Source organism: Dunckerocampus dactyliophorus, chromosome 21 (assembly GCF_027744805.1).
Source record: "Dunckerocampus dactyliophorus isolate RoL2022-P2 chromosome 21, RoL_Ddac_1.1, whole genome shotgun sequence".
NCBI classification, from domain to species: Eukaryota; Metazoa; Chordata; class Actinopteri; order Syngnathiformes; family Syngnathidae; genus Dunckerocampus; species Dunckerocampus dactyliophorus.
In genome coordinates this window covers 4,934,318-4,959,586 of record NC_072839.1, presented here as the reverse complement: position 1 = coordinate 4,959,586, position 25,269 = coordinate 4,934,318, and the positions used below count along the sequence as shown (strand labels likewise).

The window sequence follows — 25,269 nt, the reverse complement described above, 5'->3', positions numbered from 1 at the left end:
TAAAATGTCGTTATTTTTCCACACACATATCCAGTATATATGTATATATATATGCATAAAATTACTTTTACTTGTTAATAACTTTTTTCTCTTAATATTTTGGGCCAATTAAAAAAAAAAAAAGCCAAAGTCCACAAAAGGCTCCCGGGCCACAGTTTGGACACCACTTCCTTAAAGGAAAAGGCTCTTTGATTGGGCAAGGTATAGCTGGTACTGAACACTAACTACAATCATGGTGCCCACAAAACATGAGACTACAGCGTCTAACAGGTAAATAAACATACATAGGGCAGCTACTACCATTATTGGGAATAACAAAGAACAAATGTGTTAACCCTAAACATGTAACTTTGTGCCGCAAAGCATGCTGGAGCGCCGGAACCACTCAAAACCCGACTCCCAGCATGCCTTGTGGCCCCTTTTTGCACATAGCTGCTCAAAGTACATGTTTAGAGTGAACAGTTGTTGTTTATTTTCCTGCACTCGTAGTAGTAGCCGCCCTCTAAAACTCTTGTTCCCGTAAATTGTTTTAATTCCCATAGGAAATATCACATGCAATCTGTGTAATAAAAGTAAAGTAGTTCCATTTCTGCTTCTATGGTTATCATCAAACTTTTCCTTTTTGCCATCACTGGAGGCATCACAGGAAAAGCCAAAGAAAAAGCAATACCTTACATACTTACTGAGCCGAACGTTTGAGGTGTGCTCTTCCAAAGAAATGTCGTTTAAGCTCTGCGGGTGATAAACAACTCCAGAAGCCGCTACTCTAAAGTAACCCCTGTCATAATGACAGAAGGGAACCCAGGAGGTGAAACCGGGCTTAATCCAGCGGCGTTACACAGGGAATCCAGCCACAGCTCACCTCTCGAGAGGGGGGTGGATAGAGGTTGAGAAAGTTAAACCGTCTCCCGAGCACTCATCTCGAGTTCATCCACGTTAATCCCGCTGTAATCTGGATGAGAACCTGACGCTTTACAGCTAATGACAGCCAACTAGTTAGACTGCAGAGGTCCGCCGCGGCTCGGTTTAACCGCGGCTTTGCTTGGCCCGTTTCAAATCGACGCTGGGTGGATCGCGGCGGAAGGGGGGGGACGGAAGCGTGCCGCTAACTTTAAATCTCCAAAAAACTAAGGCAACTTTTTTGGCACGTGACCGTTTCAATTGTGAAATTGGCAGTTAGCTTTTCCACAGAGGGATGGAGAATGTATGCAACATGCAACACAGACTGTCACTCATAGTGGCCACTTAAGCATTACTCAGCCTTTATGGGAACACCACGGCTGTCTCGGGACCTAATCAGGGAAAAAAAAACACAAAACAAGCCTCATTAATGGCTGGACAAGACATCACCATGAGCACCATGGCCTGATGATGTGCTGCTTTGTTTGCTTGCTTGACTGGAAAGGAGGATTTAAATGTGGACACAGCAAACAGGCATGAGTGATAATAATTCCCTTTTCCTTAGCTGGTAGCTTTGGAGGAGTGCCTGAGAACCTTCACTCCCTCAGGTGGATGTGGGTGTAAAGCAGGTCCGTGACTGAGAGGAAAAAGCCAACAAACCCACAAAGCTATTAGCCAGGGCCTTGCCTGTGCATCTAAAATGGGGACAAAAATAAGCGAAAATATCTTGTTTCTCGTACAACTCTAAAATATGATTTCACTTTTTTTCATGGAGCAATTCAATCAGATTTCATATTTAAATGGGGGACACAACCAGCAAAGAAACTTTGTTGTTGTTGTTAGCAATAGTATTCGTATTCATACTAGTAGTTGTTATTGTTATTATCCTTGTAATCGTTAGCATTATCTTGCACATTACTATATTATTATTCATATGAATATTATTATGATTCCTATTGTTATTATCAATAATAATAATAACATTTAGTAATAATTATGATAGTAGTAGTTGTAATAATAATTATCTTGCACATTATTACTATATTATGTTTATTATTGTTGATAATATAGTAATATAATATAGTAATATATAGTATAGTAATAGTATAGCCATATAGTAATATTGTGCATAATATAATAATTATGACAACATTTCTGCTAAAAATAATAATAATTATTGATTGCTATTGTTATTGTCATTATTTACTACCACTACTACAATAATAATTATTATTATTAGCAGAAATGTTGTAATAATTATTATATTATGCACAATATTACTATATGGCTATACTATTACTATACTATATATTACTATATTATATTACTATTTTATCCCTATTTGTATTATTATTATTCTTATCATTATTATTATTTCTTATTATTATTACTCATATTATGCATATTGCCATTATTATTATGATTATAAAACATATTTCTTATTTTTTTTTACATTCTTCCACAATACACACCCAAAATAAACGAACAAATTAAAAATATTTTGTGTCGTGTTTTGTCAACTTTGTGTTTAGTATTAAAAAGGGTGATTATATATATAATCTATTCAGTTGAAGCCATAAAAGTAAATCATAAAGCCTAAAAAAATAGAAATGCTGAAAAATATAGCAAATTTAAATTGCAATAAAAAGTACAAATTGCACGCCACCGTACCTGTTGCTGCGCCTCGTGATGCTTCCTCTCTATCGACTTCATTTCCGACCTCAGTCGAACAATTAGCTGATCTCTGCTCTGCACCTGAGCACGCCAGAAGCCGGTTTTATGAAGACGACAGCAGGACACATCAACGCACACATGCACGGACGCACGACAACGTGACACACGCACCTCCGAGTGACAAGACCGCGGTTTCTCGCGGCTCACAGCCGAGTCGGCCTCCGGTTTGTCTCTGGTGAGATTGAGATGGACGCACTTCCTGCTGGTGCCCTCCATCTTGGCTCTCAGATCGTCCCTCTCCTCACATAACTTCTCCAAAGACTTCTCCAGGGTCAGCAGCTGGAAAAACACGCACGAATGCTCATTTCAAAAGATAATACCGCTCCATTTTTGCGATGAGTTAGTCAATACAGATTTCCTGCAAAGTTCACCTAATAAAGTCATTTATTAACTGGCTGTTTTTTTCTGTACCTTTTCCTGATAGTCAGCCTGCGTCTTCTTCCCCTCCTTAACAAGAGCACAAATCCTTATCTCCCTTTTTTCAATCTGTTTGGGGGAAAGAAAGAAAGAAAAAGTCCAATTTTCCAGTGTTGTACAGTGTCTAGATATAAAGGCAACAGAGCTCTTGGAACGATCTGAAATCAAATATTCATGTTATTGGACTTGAGCGTGGTGGTGTGCAGTCACAAGACAATATATGCAGAGAAAGGGTGTTTATGCTCCTCTTGAAATACACTGCGTCTGACAACTGCTTTCGTTATGTCTGTTTCCTTGGTGACCTCCCCTGATTACCCACTTCTGCTGCAGGATGTCGTGAGTGTGTGTGTGTGTGTGTGTGTGTGTGTGTGTGTGTGTGTGTGTGCACGCGTGCATACACTCCACATTGCAGAGAAATCCTATTGATTTCTTTATTTAATCTAAGCTTTCAAGATTTATATTTTCCCTTTCCGAGTCAGTCAAATATCCGCCTTACATGTATTGCAAGTGTTTTTATTTTATTTTATTTTTTTAAATGAATTGCTTTTTTAAAATATTTTTTTCCAAAGAATCTAGCTTTGTTGCTGACCTTTGAGAAGACAAAAGGAGGAATTTACTTTAAGCTGGGAACATATGACACATAAAGGAAGAAAACGTAAATACACAAAGCGAGTACAGTGTGTGTGTGTGTGTGTGTGTGTGTGTGTGTGTGTGTGTGTGTGTGTGTGTGTGTGTGTGTGCGCGTTGGTGAACAATTATGAGGGGAAACTTTCAGAACAGTTCCTCGTGATGAATTGAAGCCCTTCCCCTTTCCACCTCCCGCCGGGCTCGGAATGATCCAGGGGTTGTTTTGACAAGAGTTGAGGGCTCGTTTGTAACTGTCCGCGGGGATTGATGGAGTTAACTTGGCTCTTTCACCTCTCACCTTTGGATGTCAGCGAGCAGGCTCATTGAGACACACAAAACCTCAATTACCAAAAGGGGGCTGGGATATCGGGGCCACAATAAAAACATTTAAGTTGTGTTACTGAATATGCATTTTGAGAAAATGCAGTTTCCTTGCATTACTGCACAGTAATCCCTCATTTATCACGGTCAATAAGTAATAAGTGAATGTCCGCAGAGTAGGATTACTTATTTATAAATGGAGTATTCTTGTAGTTAGAGCTTAGAAAACCTGTTAACAACCCTCAAAACGTGTTTTTTAACATTAGAGCCCTCTCGACATGACATAACACCCCTATAGTCACCTTTACACTCATACTGTCCCATCTCGTAGACGTAATAAGAGAAAATAAGACATTTTAGACACAAATAAGACTCGTGCTCGTGTTCTGGTGCGAGGGGACAGGAAGTGGCATTGGGGATTTAGAGTTGAGTTTTAGCTTCTTGTGGGCAACATCCGCAACAGTAACCCATGCTTGGGATTATCGTGCCTGTTGTGAGAGCATTCAAACCACCATTTTACCACTATTTACCACTATTAGAGCCCTGTAGACATGAAATAACACCCCTATAGTCACTATTACCTAGTATAGTAGACATGATAAGCAATTATAAGGCATAACTCACCGTTAGTATTGGGAAAGTTCTCAAACGTAATGTGGGTCAATTGCCATGGCATTAAAAAAAAGATTGACGTCAGTCTGTCATCCATCCTCACTATGAAGCTTGTCACTTGGTTGACGCTCCAACAGTACTACACTGAGCACCACCTTGTGCAGGCTACAGGATCTCTGTGACACAAGAGGCGTCCTCTGCTTTAACCATAGCAATCAACCAAGCTAACCATTTAGCTTCCAATTTATTTATTCTAAACTTAAGAAAGGCTTTCAAACGGAGTGGGGAAGAAGGACAGAGTAAGCCAAAAATGTACCACTTCCACATGGAATGGGAGGAGAACTTCCACCGTGTCATGCAAGTTAAAGTAACGACATGTCTCATCAATGTAACATTACTGAAGGCGAGTGAACAGAATACTACCTATGACTTGTCTTTCAAATATTTCTTGATTAATAAAAGGCCATGGTGAAACACCAAACCGCGGTCATTCATTCATTCATTCATTCATTTTTGAAAGACTGTGATAGAGCGAGGGAGTGATGTTCGAACCGCGACGACTCAACTGTATTGACCCTAATATGAGATAATGTTGATCAAAATCAAACACCTGTCGAGCATCTAAGACACATGATCAGCCAACCCGTTGATGATTGTCGTTTCCGTTCCCATCAAAGTATGTTTCAGGCCTGCAACCAATGATTATTTTCTTAGTTGATTCATCTAAAGCTTGTTGTTTCGATTAACTGTGTAATCGGTTAGGCCCTTGGAATTGGGTCTTGAAGAAGGTGTAGGTGTTATTTTTTTTATTCAAGGTTGTTTTATATAATTTTGACGGAAACACCCAACATGCATTTCATAAAAGGTGCAGTAGAAATAATATAAATGAAAAACAATGGCCGTCGCGTTGCCAGTACTTGTTTGCCTCCATATCATAAATACAATGTGCACAATCCCTGACAAAAACTTGAAATCTCAGCTTCATTTATCTTTGAGAGCGCGTGTGCGTGCGCCAATTCCCAACGTGAGCGTGTGATAGGCAGAATGGATGTTGATAAACACCAGAGAACGGCGTGTCAAAACAGACACCTTGTCAAAATGACACGCAAACTAGGTCAATCACAAAGTTTAAGGAGAAACTTTAGAGTAAGAGCTTTTGCTTTATACGCGTGTCTGTGCGCGCGCGGATGTCTACGTTGCGTGATAAGCTCCGCAACGAATCGGCGGGAGGGGACCGCCGATATCGAAGGTATTTTTAAATCAATGAGCTCTTAAGTGTATCGCGGTCTCAATGTGTTTGCACGTATACGCGCGCACACACAACACTCCGCGCAGACGGAATCCCTACTGACAGCCTATGACAAGATAAAGAGAGGGAAGTATAAAATAAAATAAAAAAAGCACGACAGGAGGGGGTGTAATAATATTTGTACAGTTGGGGGTGCGGGTGGTGACGGGGAGGGGATGAAAGGGAAAAAGTGGCAAGGGAGAATAAGAGAAAAATCATTAAGCTATTCAGATGAACGGGTGTCCAAGTCCGGCCTTGAAGGCTTGAAAACTTCCCTAACGGCCCTTACATTCCAGTCTTGCCGTCACCTTTGACCTTTCTCAAATGACTCTGCACCCTGGGAAAACAAAAGTACACACGCGTGCTGTGACTCACAAATACTGAGAGTAAAACACGCCACATGCTGAACCGGTGGTGCTCATCTTGTAGGGGAATGATACGTAACACGGTGCTCCACTTTTCATACCACTTCCTGCTAAGGTGGGAAGAACCGTGCATTCATACTTGCAAACTGAAAGCCCAATGGAGGACGCTGAGTGGAGTAAATAATGGACGTCACGCATTCACAGGCGACTCCGAGTCAAGCGCAGAGAAGTGACAAAATAGCCGAATTACTGCTGGAGCAGAAGATCCAGCATTAACCTTTGCCTTTTACGCAGAACCGCACAAAGACGGACGATTGATGCAACAGTGTGTGCATTCACACATGGCGTCTGATACTCGTGGGGTGACGAGGGCGCTGAGCCGAAAGGCAACTACCCTCACTTACAGGGGCAGGCAGGCAGCCCTCTGGGAAGACCCATGGCACGCTCGAGAGACTATGTCTCTCAGCTGGCCTGGAGACGCCCCAGGATCCCACCAGGAGGAGCTGGACAAAGCAGCCGGGGAGAGGGAAGTCTGGGCTTCTCGTCTTAGGCTGTTGCCCCCGTGACCTGACCCCGGATAAGCGGAAGAAGTCAGTGCTGTTTATGGCTGGGTTTCACGTGACGTCACATCCGGTTGTCACACACTTAAGCAGGTGGGGGGCAAATAAGCATATTCATAGCTAGAAGTCATGTAAAATCAGAGTGAAAATGTTGCATACGTGCGCTGTTCTCATGTGGAAATTGATCCCATATGTACTTTGGAAAACATGAATCCTAAATAGTCCATTATAAAAAGAAAAAAAGTTCAAGAAACAACCAAAAAATGCTCATGAAAATGTGAAATGCAGAAAAAAAAATTGCCATCCATCCTTCCATTTTCTTCCGCTTCTCCGTGTCCGGGTCACGGGCACAGCAGTCTCAGTAGGGAACTCCAGACTTCCCGCTCTCCAGCCACCTCTTCCAGTTCCATCGGGAGGACCCCGAGGCGTTCCCAGGCCAGCTGTGAGACATAAATCCCTTCAGCGTGTCCTAGATCGGGGCCCTGTCCCGGCTGGGCATGTGGACCAGATGCCTGAGCCACCTCAACTGGCTCCTCTCAATGTGAAGGAGCAGCGACTCTACTCTGAGCCCCTCCCGGATGACCAAGCTCCTCACCCGATGTCTTAGGGTGAGCCCAGCCACCCTACGGAGGAAACTCATTTCCACCGCTTGTATCCGTGATCTTGTTCTTTCAGTCAAGACCCAAAGCTCATGACCGTAGGTGAAGGTGGGAACAAAGATCAACTGGCAAATTGAGAGCTCTGCCTTCCGGCTCAGCTCTCTCTTGACCACGACGGTCTGGTACAGTGACCGCAGACTACTGCAGACACTGCGCCAATCCGCCTGTCGACCTCACGGGCCAACCTTGAAATTTGCCTTCTAACAAAACTATAGATTCGTCATTTCCTCACAGCGCTTCATCTAAATGCTCCAACTGTGCCCAGTTATTCGCCAAGATTCCAAACCTTCCAAAGTCTGCACCACGTGCTCGAACTTGTGACACGATCGTGTTGTTGACACATGCCTGCATCCACCGGGGGCTGTGCGCACCTTGGCCTGCCTCCCTGCCCCGGCCGCCGCTTGAGGGCTCAAAGGCGGACAGGTGAGGTGATCTTGGGCCTTCTCCACCACTCGGACGCATACAAGAACGTATTCATGGAAACTGATTTGGTGTAAGAACGCAAATAGACATGTTAGAAGACAAGCTTCCGCCGTTGTTCGATCTTGGCTTTGTTTTCCACTGTTTTATGTCTTCATGCAACACACCATGCACACTCACACAATTCATCTGCCACATATTGTAGCAACATACTGAGTGTGCATGTGGTCATAGTCTGTCTTTGACCCTCATCTGCTCGCTGGTGCCGCGAACTGCTTCTACTACGTCATGTGGTTTGTGTCAAAGGTCTAAGGTGTCTAAAGGTAAATGTTCATTTATCACTTTCATACATCATTTGTATGTAATTTGCTTTTTTTGCGCATAAATCTATAATTATTCTCCATAAGATTTTTTTGGAGGTCAGATTCATTGGATTTACATGATTTCCTTTGGAAAAGTTGCTTTGGTTTTTGTACATTTCAGTTCTGTCTGACCTTTTGGAAGGAATTAATGACCAAACCGAGGTTCCACTGTAATTGTCGAGCTTTAGGAGCCTTTGAACATGTAGCGGACAACTCCTACAACAAAGTCCCTCCCTATTATTACCACTGTCTGCAAAAAGATGGAACAGACGTCTGGTTCATGTGTTGACGTGTGACAGAGAGATCAGAGAGACAGCAGTTTTGTGCATTAAGAAGAACCAGATGTGGACCAGAAACTGGATCCTCGGACTGAAGGTAATAGTCCGTCCGCTGAGTTAACAATCTAAACATGAAGGACACATCACGCTGTGCACAAACGTACAGCACTTACACTGCGGTATGCATGTACTTATGCTGGCTTAGTGAAAAGTATCTGCCAACAAGGAGTTCTAACCAAGGGTTGGATTTTTATGTACATCACAAGCATACATTTTGGTACTTTGCACAAAAGGACGGAGCATGAAAAAGGGTCAAAAAGGCACTGAAGCATGTGAACATGTTTTTTTTTTTTTTTAGGGAAAATCTAATTTTAGCAGAACAATCCCGAAGCTTGTCTGTTATTAACGAAGTGTCAGTCCGTCTCTAAATATCAGTACATTCCATTAGCCATTATCTAAAACCTTATTATCAACTCCATTGTAGGAAATAGACAATGTCTGTCCGCATTACATTTGAAAATTGAATATTTAAATGAATTGCCGCACCTATGTGACCCTCTTATCGGCGCCATTGTGGCAAAAGACAATGCGTTACATTAAAGTGAATATTATATTTCATCGGAGTCCTGTAGAAGTTGTACATTGTCTCATTTGCAGTGGAAGTCTTCATTCTGTGACAGTGTCCACTCCGCAAATGTGTCACACCGTCACTGCTGTAACCATAGGCGGGGCGTTTATGTACCTGCACCGCAAAGACGATGCGGCGTTAATTGGAAGCACTGTGGAGACGACCGGCAATTTATTTTGCGCCCCCCTACAGGTAGAAAATCATTTAAATTCTATATTTAAACTTCTATTGTACTTGGTGACATGGCTCAGGTGGTAGAGCGATGGTATCCCCAACCCGATGGTTGCTGGTTCAATCCTCATTCAACAATTTTTAAAATTCTAATTAAATGGTGTCCCCGACCGGTGAAAACTTGTTCTACAGGGTGACATGGCTCAGGTGGTAGATTGGTCGTCTACCGTCCGAATGTTTGCTGGTTCGATCCTCAGTCCTCGTGTAATCGTTCAACACAAAAAAATTCAACTATCATTCTCCGTTTCTTTTTTTTTTTTGTTTACATTTTTTGTTTGCTGACTACTCCCATATTATTCAACCGATTCAAACCATTCCACCATCAAAATGGTCGCTCATTCAGGAAATGGAAGCTACCTACAGTATCAGGACTTTTCAAAACATTCCCGCATTTACTGTAATTTCATATTTTGGCACCCCCTACTGGTGGAAAATAATTTAACATTTTCTATTACTGTCTGCTTATTCTACAGGGTGACATGGCATCGGGGGTAGATTGATTGTCTACCAACCTGATGTTTGCTGGTTCGATCCTCGGTGCTCGTGTAATCGGACATAAAAATGTTCAAATTTTGCCGTTTTTGTCTGCCCACTACTCCCTCATCCACTACAAACCATTCCGACAGCAAAGAATGTTCAGCTCATTCAGGCCATGTAGGCTATCTATCAAGACGCTTCTAAAAAAAAATTCCCACATTTTTTATCATTCAAATTTCTGTGACATTTTTCCCCTTAGAAAACGAATGGAGAGTTTCAATTTCGCCCCCTATTGGTGGAAATGTATTTTACCGTTAACATTACATGTAATTTCCTGTTTATTCTGTGTCCAGTGGCATGACTCAGGGCGTAGAGTGGTCATTTCCCAACCTGATGGTTGCTGATTCGGTCCTCGGTCTCACATCGCCGTTTTTGCCTGCTAACTCCTCCCACATACCTCAACCACTTCAAACCATTCCGACACCAAAATGTTCAGCTCATTTCAATGTGGCCCCCTACTGGTGGAAATGTATTTTAATTGTAACTTTGTTTATTCCGTGCACGGCGGCATGACTCGGGGCGTAGAGTGGTCGTTTCCCAACCTGATGGTTGCTGGTTCCATCCTCGGCCGGTGAATAGATTTTAACACGTTTCTAGGGTATTTCAACATCGAGCAGAAACATTTTTGAGCGCATGCAGATGTAGATAAACTATCAGACAGCTGGAAGACACTTCAAATGCGGCTACTAAACATTACAGCAGGAGGTCGCCCACAGCCACAGCTGCATATGCCAGTGTTTTTTAACCCCAGATCTTAATTGGCGCATTTCGGACAGATCATTAACGAAAAACACAAAAGCAATTACTGCACCTTCTTCTCGGCATTGCGACGCACACGAGTGAGTTCCCGCTGCAGACGCTCCACCTCTTTGCTGGCGTGATCAGACTGTTCCTGGATCTGCTGCCTGGACCGCCTCTCCGCATCCAGACTGACACTGGCCCGACCCAGAGCCGCGCTCACGTCGCTCGCCACGCACCCGCTCGTCTGCAACCGAGGGCAGCCAACAGGTGAAGACAGGCAGCTGAAGAATATGCTCACTCTGTCAACTCGTGTATGCTTTTGAAGCCCCTCCAAACGCTCAGAGAGGAGCCGGCAGCCGAGAGAGTGATCCGAACGAGGAGAGGCACGCAATGAGGCACGGGGATGAAAGTATCATTTAGGCATGCTTGCCACTGCTGTGTCTGCCGCGTCTCCATAGCAGTGAAAAGGAAGATCATAAAAGTATTGTGTCAGGCCGGGGAACCCGACAGCGTCTGCTTTGACTGTGGACCAATAAAAGTCCAAGTCAACAAATCATAAAGTTGTAGTGCTTGCTTTACTCGCGAGTGTTGTGCTTCTGAAACTTTAGGACAAGATTTGCGATGGCTTTCCCCCCCCCAACAGACAAGAGAAACAATTGGCTTTAATTAACTCTGGTCGGTTGAAAAGCACACTTCCTAAATGACCACGTTTGAAAAGTTCACTTCATTCGTTACGTGTCAGTCTGGCCGCCAAAAAGACAAAATGCAACACGTCCTTAAATGAATCGGACAAAAAGGCAGGTGCTTTATCACATTTGAATGAAATCTCCTGGTGGTAACAAGCTGGTGGTCAGACAACACAAAGACGCACAGTTAGGAGAAATACATTGGAACCACGGTAGTCCATCCATCCATCCACCCATCTTCTATGCCACTTATCCTCACGAGGGTCGCGGGGGTATGCAGGAGCCTATCCCAGCAGACTTCGGGCGAGAGGAATCACAATTTTTTGGACTGAAATGTCTCTAATGTACATAAACTTTTGGACATGAATTAATGGTCACGCATGAGTGCAGTCAAGACATTTATCATTTTTTAACAAACTAATTCTAATTTATTATTTTATTAAATATATAAATGAATTCATTCAAATAGTATATGTATTAATGTATTCATTGACACTTGTATGACAGTGTGGATGCATGTTAAAGAGTAGGGGAGAGTGCCTGAGGCATTTGACTGCAGTCAACTTATGATTTTTATGAATTAGAATGTATTATGATCGTATTCATTATCATTTATTTTATTAACTATAGGATACTTTATTAAGTAAATCTTGTACGACATCGTGAATGAATGTTAAGTGGGATCCTTGAGGCGTTTCTGAGTGCGGCAGTTTTTACAATTATTTTATATTATAATGTATTATTATTATTATTATTATTATTATTATTATTATTATGATTTCATTATATTATTTTTTAATTAATTAAATAAATTAATTTAAAAAAACAATAGAATTAGTAATCATTGATTATATTAATATTTATTTTGTTTTATTATTGTATGTAATTAATTTAATAAAATAATATAATTAAACCATAGTAAATTATAATTGAATTAATACAAAATATTATTAATTAAATCATAAATTATAATTACTTAAAAAGTACATTTAATGCACTCAGAAATGCCTCAAGCATCTCACTTTTTCACATTTGCAGTCAACTTGTGTTTTTATAAATTCAAATCTATTATTAATTCTTTACATTTTAATTATTGTTTCATTCATTATAATATTATCCCTGAATTAATTTACACTTAAAATGTATTTATTTATATTTATGTTAAAAAGTGAGATGCTGGAGGCCTTTCCGCCACTCGACTCAAGCAGTGACGCAATAAGCTTAGTCTTTAATCAAGTTTGGTATCGTTTACATATTACGCAATACCGAGGTAATACCAAATAGGTACTATTACAAACCGCGCCCGAGCCGATACTTAAGAAAGACAAACAATGTCTTGTTGAACAGAATAGTCACTGGGGTACTTCAATAACATAAATAAAATAACTACGGAATAAATTCCATTCCCATTCCCATTTTGGCGCAGATTCTGTCCCAGACTCGGTTTACTGGCTCACTGTGGAAACTAAGCAACTTAGCAGGTTAGAAAAATGTTTTTCTGTTTTTCCTCAAGCTGCTGCTCCACCCCTGATATTGTAGCGCCTCCGAGGGGGGGTACATGTCAGCATTGGCATTCTAAAATAAGGGAATTGTTCCACAAATGTCATCTTCCACAATAATTTCCACCAAATCACGGGGAGCTATTAAAACGGGAGGGCAAAATACAGGCATGCGCAGCGGAGGCCTGCTTCACACTTTGAAACCCCCTGCCTTCCTGCATGGTCGCTATTAGCAGTCTTCCCTAGCGTGCTGTAATGAATAAAAAAAGCACACCATTCATTTGTATGGCACCCACACATCAAACCACCAGTCACAGATGAATTATTTTGGTCAAGGACACTGGAAAAGGGTTTTATCTGAGTCTAAAACACGTCGCTGCCTGGTGCCATGACTCTGACGTACCTTGAGGGACCAAAGTAAGTAGAAGAAATATTTTGGGTAAGGCAGAGGAATGGAAAAGACGGAGAGAGCTAAAATTGTAAAGGCCATTCCATTTATCACGTGTATGACTCTTTAATGTTCCCATTCATTACGTTGGGGGTTCTCTCACCGGGACGAGGGCCGGGGCGGACCGAGCCAAAAAGGGAAGTGTGAAGCGAGCTGGACTGATATTGCGAAAAAGAAAAACAACAAAATGTAAACTTTTTAGTCTCTCCTTGACAGGAGCGGGATTTCTTATAGGGCATGAACAGCCTCTGTGGAGCTAAGATGGCGGCAAAGAGTTATTAAATATGGTGGTGGGAGGGGGGGAGCTCGTGGAGGAGGAGGAGGAGGGGCAGAAGAACAGATGATTAACTGTGAAGGAAGTAAAAAATGAGGAGAATTCCCAGATGCGCCGGACTGGATTTGATTTAGGTAATGTGGTCTGAATGTGAGCCTTACTTAAGAGGAGCTTCTCTCTGTGTGTTTGGTGCCTACTTGGCTCTGCAGTGTGTCCAGCCGTGCTTTAAGGTGGGCATCGTCTTCAAGCAGCTGGTGTGTGCGTTTCTCCTTCAGCGCCGACGTCCTCCTCAGAGAGTCCCGCGTGTCTCGTGAAGCAGCCGCGTCCTGTTGCAGGTGCGCTACGCGCGCTTCTCGTGCTTTTAGCTGGGAAGCAGGACATGACAACGTCGATTACTTCAAGTTGGAAACGCTGAAATGTGGCTTGTAGCTGCATGACGGAGTATTATATAGAGCACAATGGAACACTGAATATGTATTTAACCTGCTGTGATGCCTGCATGACCAGTACAGTCTGAGCAATACAATGAATTACATTTAGAAGAAGACGCTAACATACTGTAAATGTGCCTACTTTACGCCCCGCAGTATTGAATCATTTACTACTGTTGCCTCTTGTCTGTCTATAAAGTATCTTCAGAGGTTGAGTAATTCTACCTTATTTTAGGTTTTAGTTTTATCTTACAGCCCATTTGCATGATTATTTTTCTCAAGTCGTATTTTTCGTTACTTTTTTAAAATTGTGCCTCCTTCAATAACATTCCTAATATTCTGTACAATCAAACCTTGGTTTTCGTGCACCCCTGTTTTCATATGTTTCGGTGTTCAACCAACATTTTTAGCCAAATCTTGCCATGGTTTAGTTTTCCCATGATTCGGTTTTTGAGGACATTTTTTACGCCTCTGTTTTCGTATTCCGTGGTTTTCCTATGATTCGGTTTTTGACGAACGTCTGTGCCAATTCAGTTTTCAGCAAAAGTTTTTGCAAAATGTCGCCGTGGTTTTTGTGGGATGCAGTTTGACAAAAAAAAAAAACAAACCCAAATTTTGCCTTGATTTTTATATACTCCAGTTTTCATACGATTACTTTTTTGATGAAATTTTTTACCCAAATTTTGCTTTGTTTTCATGATTCTGTTGATGTCATAAACATTTTACCAGGTTTCGGATGCCACAGTTTACATGTGAATCGGTTTTGGCCGAAAACTCCATGAAGGAAATATGTTTTTCTACACTTGCTTGTTATTGTTGCGTTTATTTTATCATGAATTGAAACTGGTTTCTTGTGGCTTACGTTTCTGATCTGTTGCCTCAAATTCGGCTTTATTTCCATTTTGATCATTTTTTTTAAACGTTTACTCGCAAACTGCGTGTGCACATGAACTATGGGAATAATGACCGCTCCGTAGTTTTATTGAAATACTGCTGAATCTCTCAACAAAACCATTGATTGATGAATTATGTGGAATTATCTTGTGAATTGTTTATTTTATTTTTATTTTTACAAGCTGCTGCTTTTGGTATATGGCTCCAACTCCAAAGTAAGCACAGTAGAACAAGTGTAGCAGATACATGTCATTTAAAAACTGTTGGTAATTTCAATACAATACAAGTTTAAAAAGGCATGAAAATGTCTTTTTTTGTATAGAAAACAAATATATATATATTTTCATCAACCCGTTCACTCAATAGCACGGTGAGATACGGTATGTGGTGAAAAATGCCATTAGCGTCTTGCAAAAACAATTCCAAACCCTAAGAAAAACAATAAAACCGTGGCGGTGTGACAGTGCATGTAAGGTCTGTCATTACTGAGGCCTTATTGGCGGAAACTGCAGCAAGAGCAAGGAAGCAGACGGAGGCTGAACTCCTCACCCCGTGCGCAAGCATCTGCGGGCCTGTGGTTCAGAACTCCTGCCAAACCCAAAGCCCCTATTCATTAGTTGTGTGTTAAACGGGCTCTGTGTTAGATTAGCGGGGGAGGCACCGCAGACGGTACAGACACACATACAGACGCATTAACATATGCACAACAAGTACTGTACATGCACGCCATGGCCAAATAAAGTGAAAGACCACATGGAGACATGACAGGCACACATGCGGGTACCAAAAGTGCTGCGTCCTTCCTAACGATGCGCACCTTGCGTCTTCTTATCGCCTTTAATAGCAGACTGCGGTTGCAGACTTGTGTCTGGGTGCTGACGCAGCCCGTGCATGCCTCCATCAGAGCCAGTATATGCTGTACCTATATACAGTATCCGTGGTATATCATCATCTTGCACGCTGTAACTCCGAGCTAATGGTCTTTTATGCAGTTAAGTCATCTACAGCGCGGCTAATGGCTGGTAACATTATTAGAAATGAGGCAGTAGATAATACAAGGCTGAATTAAATGGAGTCTTTTATCAGCATACTCCAACCGATTTTACTTGGACTAGTGGGAAATAAAATGTGTCGTATGAAAGTGGGACAGTAAAGTGTGATTTTCATTGGGGCGCAAAAGTACCTTTTTTTTTTTTTTAATAAAAGTCGGTAAAAGTTGTCTTTAGAGGGCCTAATTCTTAAGTTATGTTCATTTGATCTGTGTATCCAGTGAAGGTGTTGGCGTGCTGGAGTGCAAGGTGCTGTGGCCATGCGACACATGGTTTGCATGTTTGTCACACTTTGGGTCGTTGTCCTGCTGCAGAACCCATGCTGGTTTCAGCTCGAGGTCGCCGACAGATGGTCGTACGTTCTCATGCAGGATTTTTTTGATAGACTGCAAAATGTACTGTATGGTTCCATTTATCACAGCAAGCCTTCCGGGTCCTGAAGCAGCAAAACTGCCCCAGACCATCACACTACCACCACCATATTTTACTGTTGCTATGATGGCACTTTTACGGCAGATGTATTGGGACACACGTTTGTCTCGTCAGACCACAGAGTATTTTCCCACAGGTCTTGGGGTTCATTGATGTTATGTTTTGTTCAGCAGTGGTTTTCGTCTCGGAACTGGTGTCTTTCTTCTGGTGCAGTCATGAACACTGACCAACAAAGCAAAGTGATATAATGTCACAATACAAAGTCTGACTTTGAGAACTGGGTAAAATGATGATATAATTAATACATCTCAGGGGCTGCCGCCGTAAGAACTGATTAAAAGTTCCCATGTGGGGTGTGGGAAAGCTTAATTCTCCATTGGGGGGGAGTCTAGGACCTTAGTGGGAAGTCCGGGAGAAAGAATATCAGATTTTATTTCAAATGAGTGCTTAAGCCGCGTGGACTTTTTATATTAGCCGAACCCCATTCTGAGAGAGAGAGACCTCAATCTGATCAAGTCTCATTACTTTAGCAATCAAAGTCCACCGCCCACCCCCCCTGCCCCCTCCGGGGTCCTCCCTTCAACTCCTGCAGCCATCTTTACTCCCTCTCTTTTATTCCCTCTTCCTTGGTCATGTTTTCACCAAAGAGCGGCTTGTGCAAATCCTTGATTGGCCGGAGCCTATCTTCCATCTCGGATTACAAATAGAAATGGGACATTTGAGGACAAAGGAAGGAGGGGAAGGGAACGGAGAGAGGGAGAGTTATGGGCACGCTGAGCGAGGGAGAGAGAGAGGGTGGTTAATATAATTGAATTAAAAAGATGGAGCGGGGCCATTTCTAAGCAGGTGGGAGTGCGAAGTGAGAAAGAGCAGGCGAGATATTAACTTCTAATAAAAGAGAGATTAGAAAGTGGCTGGGAGGACTGCTCTGTCTACCTGTGGGAGCGATGGCCCCCACATAACCTCCCCGTGCAATATGCACAAACACACACCTGTGCACAAAAACACCCATGAAATAAGATGCGACATTTACACACACACACACGCACACACGTGCACATGCAGCATGGCAGGTGGGCCTTATCAGCCCTCATTGTCATCAGATAATGAAGACGCAGCTCTTTGAGGGGCGGCTGCTATTCACACAATTAATTAACTAATTGCTCTAACAAGCCTCCTTAATGACTCCCTTTTTTGGCAGCAGATGTGAATACGTTAACGAGGCTAATTCAATTAAGCAGGTGCAGATGTCACAGCTGCCTCCCACACACACACACACACACACACACACACACACAGAACAATCCTACAGGTGTTCCACATGACTCGGTTGTCTATCTCAGGAAAACCTTGTCATTTGACCTGAAGCATAATGATATGCAGATCAAGTGGCGGCGGCGGGGGCGGGGGGGTCTCTTTTGTTTGTGGAGCGTGTATTTTGTGCGAGAGCGTCAATGGGCCCGTGCACCTTTTGAATAAAAAGGCATTGGTGGAGTCTCGCCATTGAAAGGCCGTACAATAATGAGGCTCATGGGGGTCAACCGTTACTATTAGTCATAGCTTTAGCACGCAGCTTCCCTTTTTAAAGCGCCAACATGTCCGCCCTATAACATTGTCGTCGTGCAAAACATACGAGTCGTTGCTTTTTCTAGATAACTAATATTTGTGTTCCTGTCCTCATTCAGAGGTATTTCTTGACGTTTTTGCTGACCATAATAAGTGAATTTCTGTGAAGTAGTTTCCCGTATTTATAAATACGTAGAAAACCTGTTTACATCCATCTAAATACGTTTTTAACATTATTAGAGCCCTCTAGACGTCAAATAACACCCCTATAGTCACCTGTACACTCATATTACCCAATATAGCAGACACAATAAAAGAAAATAAGACATATAAGACAAAATAATAAATTACTTCCTGTTTCTGTATAGTACTTCCTGCAATGTAACATCACTGACACCAAGTGACCAGTGTAGAATTCTACATATCAAAACATCTTGAATGCATCTTTGAAATGCTTTACATTGGTGTTTTAGTTCATTAAGCCATTTTTATGCTTAAAATGCTTAATTTTGGCAAAAATACATAACATTTGCTTAAATGTGCACATTTTTTGACTAATAATAGGTCATATTCAACCACAAAACAGCATGGTTTGCTGATTAATCTATTTTTGAAAAAAGATTACTGTACTTTCGAATATGCTTCTGCCTTGGAGACTGTGTCTGTAAGCAATGTGCAACTAGAATTATATTCCGATGTGCCGAATTTTAGACAGCAGTGCTGTTTAATTAGGACTGGCATTAAAGTTACAGACACACGTAGTGGAGTGGTACCAGCAGGGCTTTCTAAACGCACTTTAAAACTGTGTTTTACTGTGCATATGACAATAAAACTCTTGAATCTAATTTCCAGCATCAGTGCTAGATTTTGGGAAATACCATTGCTTCCAGAGCAGACTGTGATAAGTGAATTTACAAGAAGTAGGATTCCATATTTGTAAAGCAAACATTTTCATAGTTAGAGCATAGAAAACCTGTTTGCGACCTGCTAAGTACGTTTTTTAAACATTATTAGAGCCCTCAAGACAGAAATAACACCCCTAGAGTCACCTGTACGCTAATATTACCCAATATAGCAGACATTGTAAGAGAAAATAAAGCATAAAGACATAATAGAGCTCCTTGTTGTTCTTTTACTTCCTGTTTATGTACAGTACTTCCTGCGGTGGCTGTTTTCTCATCAATGTAGCATCAACGACACCGAGTGACGAGCGTAGAATTCTACAAATCATCACAGCGTCTTTGAATGCATCTTATGAATGCCTTCTATTTGGATTTTACTTTGTTTAGCCATTTTTACGCCAGGAAATGCTCCATTTAGGCAAAAAAAAAATGCATGAAATACATTTAAATGTGCATCATTTCGACTGATAATAAGCCATATTCAACCACAAAACCGTATGATTTATGAATTCATATTGATTGAGTGAAGCCACAAAACTCAGCCCATTTCAAGGAAAGCTGCGAAAGTGTCGAGGGATTACTGTAGATGCATTTCTCAAATTCTACATAATGTCATTCATTTCTTTTCATGCATTTCTTTACTTTTTTTTCAGTTTTGTAATACTACAAACAAACATTGCACTATTATGACATCATTACTACTACGTTGTATTTACTCGTGTATTTTTAATGTATATAGTTTATTCAAATACAAAACACACATTTCTACTAATATTAGATACTATTTTTTCGATTGCTATTATGTGTTATCGACGTGGTGCACCTTATATAGGCTTTATAGCTTCGCTGCTGCTTATGGTTTGGTGTGATTCAAGTATTTTTCTTCATATAATGAGTCTATAACGGAAGCTGCTCTGCAACATCTGTGTGTGTGTGTGTGTGTGTGTGTTTTGTGTGTACAGTGAGTTTGTTTTGTTATGGCAGCTGTTACAGAAGCAGGTCCCTCGCCTGGCTGCCTAAAGCACTGAGGTCAGTGGTTAGCTATACTCCCATGGAGATGCTACCGCTGATTAATTTCCTCCATATTTATCACCCTCACACCTCCCACCCCCCCACTTTATCCACAGGGCCGGTCTCCTCCCCCCCCAGCATGTTAAATCAGCTCTTGGTTTTTAATTTCTAGATAACCACACTTCCATTTTTCTCAGAGTGTCATACAGTCCTGACAGCCTACAGCGGCCTACATATTAACGAAAATACGATGTGACTTATTGCTGTTGTCATTTCCATTTGCTGCCGAGTGGAAATTATGCATGCATGCTGCTGTGTTTTAAAGGTCCCTTATTGTGCAGAATTGATTTTGTAAAAGGCTTCGCTACACGTCTTAAAATAAAGCCAGCCAGCATGCTAGTGTTGCCAACGTGCATGTGATATCGGGCCGAGGTTGCCAAAGCGGGGCACGCCAATGAGGCTTTATCGCTGCTTGCATGTGTTTTTGTAGTTTTGGATACTGCTTTATCATGCGTGTTCAACTTTCCCTTTCAATTTGGTATCAAATGAATATGCAGCTTTAAATCACAGCGATCGCAAGTGGACGAAAGTGAAGCTCAAGTCCAACCCACTCAACGGGAAGCATCCCGACATCCGGCTGAAATAAAAGAGCCACACGTGCGCCCAACATATGCAATTAATGCAGCCAACACACGTTGACAAATTTCCTACGTCCTCCATGCAACAACATGTTGCCCCTTTATAGTCAAACAAACAAAAAAATGCAGCCATTGGAGAAATGCCAAAAGGTTTAACTTAAGTGACTGCCGCTGTTGGTTTCGCCTTTTCGTATCGTCACCGTCACGTACTGGCCGCAGTAATTCATTGGGTGGAGCTTGGCACACAAATGGAATGACAGAGAGCTTACCGGGCGCTTTTAGTGACGGACTACTTTCTAACATGCCTCTGCCTTGGAGACTATGCGACTGTAAGTAATGTGCAACTACAATCATGATACCAGTGTGGATTTTAGACAGCAGTGTTGCTGAACTAGGACAAGCACCGACGCTGCAGACACACAAAATGGCATCAGTGCTAGGTTTTGGGCAATGTATGTATTTAAAATAGCTGAAAAATAGTATAACTGTCTATTAATTAGGCAGTATTTTTGCTAGATGTTAAAAAAAGAAAAGAACTGACAATAAAATCATATGATAGAAATGTAACGGTTTTGTCATGAGAGGGCCGTCTCCCTGCGATACAAACCTATGGATAATAAAATGTGAAAATAACATACGTAACCTTTTGCTACGCAATCACAAGGCTTTGTCTTGCATCCTCGGATGTGACAATAACACCTTTTTTGCCTAAAGAACAACCTGGTTTTCCATCAAGAGAGAGCATACGCGCCTGACTTATTAGGCTGGCTGCTGTTTCGCAAAAGCGTAATTAACTTAACAGCCGAATGTTAGCGCAACTGTGCATGCTTCAGGATACCCAATCTTGGTTCCCACTATAATGTTTCCACAACATAAGATGTGCTCATTAAATTGATAAAAAGTGGTCTTATATCACCCCAGTCACACTTTAGACGCCCCTAAGCTCTTATAGGACTTATCACCAGATTTAAATAAGCATTAGTTAGATCACTTTCATCAATAATTTTCTCCCTGCTTGCCTGCACACACACACACACACACACACACACACACACACACGCAAGCATTCACATGCATGGATGGCGTGATGGTGCTGAAACAAGAGGATATTAGTGTGGCTTCCTTATCCTGGGTGCATAAGGGGGCCGTTGATGGCCCCTATTGATGGACACTGGCCTGAAGCCATCACTCAACTTATGGACCTTTAATTGGAGACAGCATAAAACGATAAACCAAGAAGCATGCATGGCCGAGCAGCCCAATGTAAACCATTAATCATAGCCAAGGCAAAGACAAGCCGCTAAGCCGCCGCCGCCGCCGCCGCATGCACACGTTGGCACACAATCACACACTGCCCTTATACCTTGCTTTGGTGTGCACGTTTTAACACACACACACACACACACACTCCAGACAAGTGTCCCGGTCACATGATCCTCATGATAGATGACCCATTTAACTTTGATTTCTGAGAGAAATGAGCTCAGCATTGATACGGTTAAACGCAAACACACACGAGTACCGCACATGGCGACGCCGCACTTTGCATTCAAACAAAAGCTTGCATTATCTTGTACAATTGGTTGTTTCTTTCCCCCCGCGGCAGGGATATGCGTTCATTTGCATGACAACGAAGGCTCGTAATGGCGGGACGATCTGTGATGTAAGCAATCGGAAGAGAAGTCATTCATCAGTGGCTGCGTGTGCAGTAAAACAGTTCAAAGCTGCGCCATGAGGAGTAAATTAGGTCGTGCAGTACCAAGAAAGCCCCTCTTTCCGCTTCCACGTACAGCTGCGGTCAGAAGATTACATACACTTATCACTGCCAAGAATGTCATATTCATTTGGAGCTCTTAATGATTTATTTGAACCGTTCTTTGCGCGGGGTGCAATGGTTATACAGTCTATGTTCTTAATTGAGTCGGACTTTTTCCTTCTGTAATTTAAACAAGGTTAAAATTCTACATACTGTAAAGACTGAGACGTATACACACAAGCCAAAAGTTTGGAGACACTTTATCATGTTACTGAATGACAAAGCGTCTCTGAACTTTTGACTGATATTGTACATACAACAAAATCTTTTAATAAGTGGTGCGGAAAATTCCAGAATGTCTTCAATTTCACAAAGCCAAGCCTGCTAACTTCCTGTCGAGATCATGATTGACTGCAGCTGGTAGTTTCACAATAAATAATGAAGTTGCGCTTTTTTTTTAATCATAAGTGGCAGTGTTCATTTCACTGATGACTGCTACGAAGGAACACCTTTACAAGAAGCATTTGGCTTGAAAGTACGGTAGGGATGCGATTCCGCCGTTACAAAGGCAAAAAACAAGACAAGAATGACCGCTATGTTGTCAAAGTCGCCACGGAGCAAGTCATGTCTTGTTTACATATTGTACGCTAAGCACTACTCCACCACAGCGACAAGGCTGCAAAGCATTATACATGTTATATAAACATCTTTTTCAGCGATATGTTGATGGTGGGGGCGGGGGTGGCGGCTGTAAAGACCCCTAAACGCACATTAAGAAGCCAATTTAAAACAATAATTGAAGGTTAAGCAACTCCAGAGTAATTGACACTTAACATTCTGTGTTTTGTAGGCGTCCGGTCTTCATCTCCATGTCTTAAGGCTTAAGTCCACGTTCTGCAAGTTTGCTATTTCATCTCCAAATGTTTCTTGCTTCTTTTGTTCCTCGAAAACGACTTACACATCACTCAAATCTTCGCTATAATCACTGTGAACATCCTCTGTCGCGTACACCGCTATGTTTGTGTAGCTGAGTGATAGTACTCCGATGGCGTCACTTCAGCGTCAACATGAGAGCTAGCTCGTTATGGCTGGCGCCATGAACCATAAATGTAGTTTTTGCAAATTTACCATTCACTTTCAAAAATTGTAAAGCAAAGTTGATGAATCATGTCAGGGACCCTTGAACTCATTCAATCCCAAAGACGTATTTATTCATTTTTAGAATCCCGAACACTTGATCCCAACAACGTATTTATACGTCTTTTAGTTGTTCTTGCGTTACAGGCAAAAAAGAGGTGATGATGCAACTCTCCACAAATGGATTTCACTTTTAATTTCAATTTGAAGGCATAAAAACAGCCACAAGGTGGCAGAAGTGCATTTGCTAAAAGCTCGGCAGAGTTTATGTTGACGCAAAAATCACATATGACAGGAAGGAGGAAGTGAGAGAGTGTCGATGAGTGTAGCGTGCAGAATTGTAGGGAAATTTTTATGCACACATGCGCGCGCGTGCACACACAGTACAGTTCCAAATGTGGATATTGTAAACAGCTCATGGTGTTATATTTGCAAATAAATTGTTATTTTAATTCAAAACAACCTCTTTTTTGTGTTGCTAATGTTGGTATAGTCGCTGAGATATTTGAGCTGACACAAAAGCAACAAATATTTGTGTCAAAGTGAAAGTTATGCTTGAAATGTATCTTTTCACAAAAAGCTGGTTTTCTCCCTTTTCTCTGATGGCGTCACGTCCGGAAATGAGACTGAACAGCGAGCGCGAGCTCGTCATGGCCGGCGCCACGAACTATAAATGTGATTTGTTACGAAATTTACCGTTCGCTTTCAAAAATGGAACAATGCACGACATAATTTCAAAGAATAAATAGCATTGAAGCAAAGTCGGGGACCCTTTAAGGAACAATTGACAGCACAGCAGCAGGCTTAGCGTCCGAGCAGCATGATTTGGAGTATTGGGTCTTTTAAGAAAGATATGACCATTGCTATTTTTTCTTCTAATTTCCGGACTTATCATCCGTAATCCTTCAAGAGCTGACATGGAAACACAGGTTGGGGAAAAACACCCTACCAATTCCTGCCTTTTCCTCCTGTCCTATTTCCTTAATCACCAAAGCAAGAACAATGATTTTCATTCCAGCTTTTGGTCTGAGGAGCAATTCATTTTTGTCAACTCAAGTGATAATGTTGTAATTGCCTTTTTTTTTTTTCCCCCTCCCGACCCATTCAGCTCCTGGATTGAAAACGTTAACGCCCCCCCAACAGCCACTGTCCAGTGACATATGAGACAGTGTTGATATTTAGACAGATGGATTGTGCATTAGAGGATGAATACCTCTCAAACACACACACAAACAAATGCACGCCGCGCATACGTGCGTTCCATAGAGCAGTCGCAGCCCCCTCAGCGCTCCTTTGTCCTCACATGCTTGGCTTCCCCATCTAATTGCTGCCATTCGTCTGTGTGTGTGTGCGTGGGTGTGTGTGTGTGTGTGTGTGTGTGTGTCAGTAGTCCAAGTCATCCTAATTTTACTTTGTGTTTTCATGGCCGTATTCCGTGCTTCTGTCATGATGCATTTACAAACAACTGGGGTGAAAAGAGAGAAAGTAGATAATCAGACAGACAGGTAAGAATGGGGAGAGGGAGAGTAAGGTACACACACACACACACACACACACACACACACACACACACACACACACACACACACACATTGAAAGCTGTCACAGGGCCATAGGCCATGTTATACCTGTCAGGATTTAAGCCTACTGGATTGTACTTCGCTTTGCCAAGAGGAATTAGTCTCACATGATTTGCCAAACTGCTTTAACTCCCCCCCCCAAAATAATAACAAAGTATAGTTACTATACCGTATGTAAACATATTGCAATTGCAGATAAAGGCCAGACAGTGCGTGGAGAAGCTTAAGAAAGCATCAAGCTTGTGCCAAATCATGAGGGTGCCAGCAAAAGTGGAACCTGGAATAG

General features: G+C 41.9%; 2 protein-coding genes across 4 annotated transcripts in view; one reads left to right on the top strand and one right to left on the bottom strand.

Annotated features, from left to right (window-relative positions):
- The window catches only part of pex2 (peroxisomal biogenesis factor 2), a 217,769-nt gene that overhangs the window by 127,713 nt on the left and 64,787 nt on the right, over window positions 1-25,269 (top strand). The gene's annotated exons all lie outside the window — the stretch shown is intronic.
- The window catches only part of LOC129174147 (plectin-like), a 130,924-nt gene that overhangs the window by 56,226 nt on the left and 49,429 nt on the right, over window positions 1-25,269 (bottom strand). For all 3 annotated transcript variants that reach the window (XM_054765803.1, XM_054765804.1, XM_054765802.1), the window contains exons 4-8: window positions 13,785-13,952; window positions 10,751-10,924; window positions 3,046-3,120; window positions 2,746-2,913; window positions 2,572-2,655 (exon numbers count right to left, since the gene is read on the bottom strand). In XM_054765803.1, coding sequence (XP_054621778.1) covers window positions 2,572-2,655; window positions 2,746-2,913; window positions 3,046-3,120; window positions 10,751-10,924; window positions 13,785-13,952 — 669 coding nt within the window. The remainder of the gene's footprint in view (window positions 1-2,571; window positions 2,656-2,745; window positions 2,914-3,045; window positions 3,121-10,750; window positions 10,925-13,784; window positions 13,953-25,269) is intronic.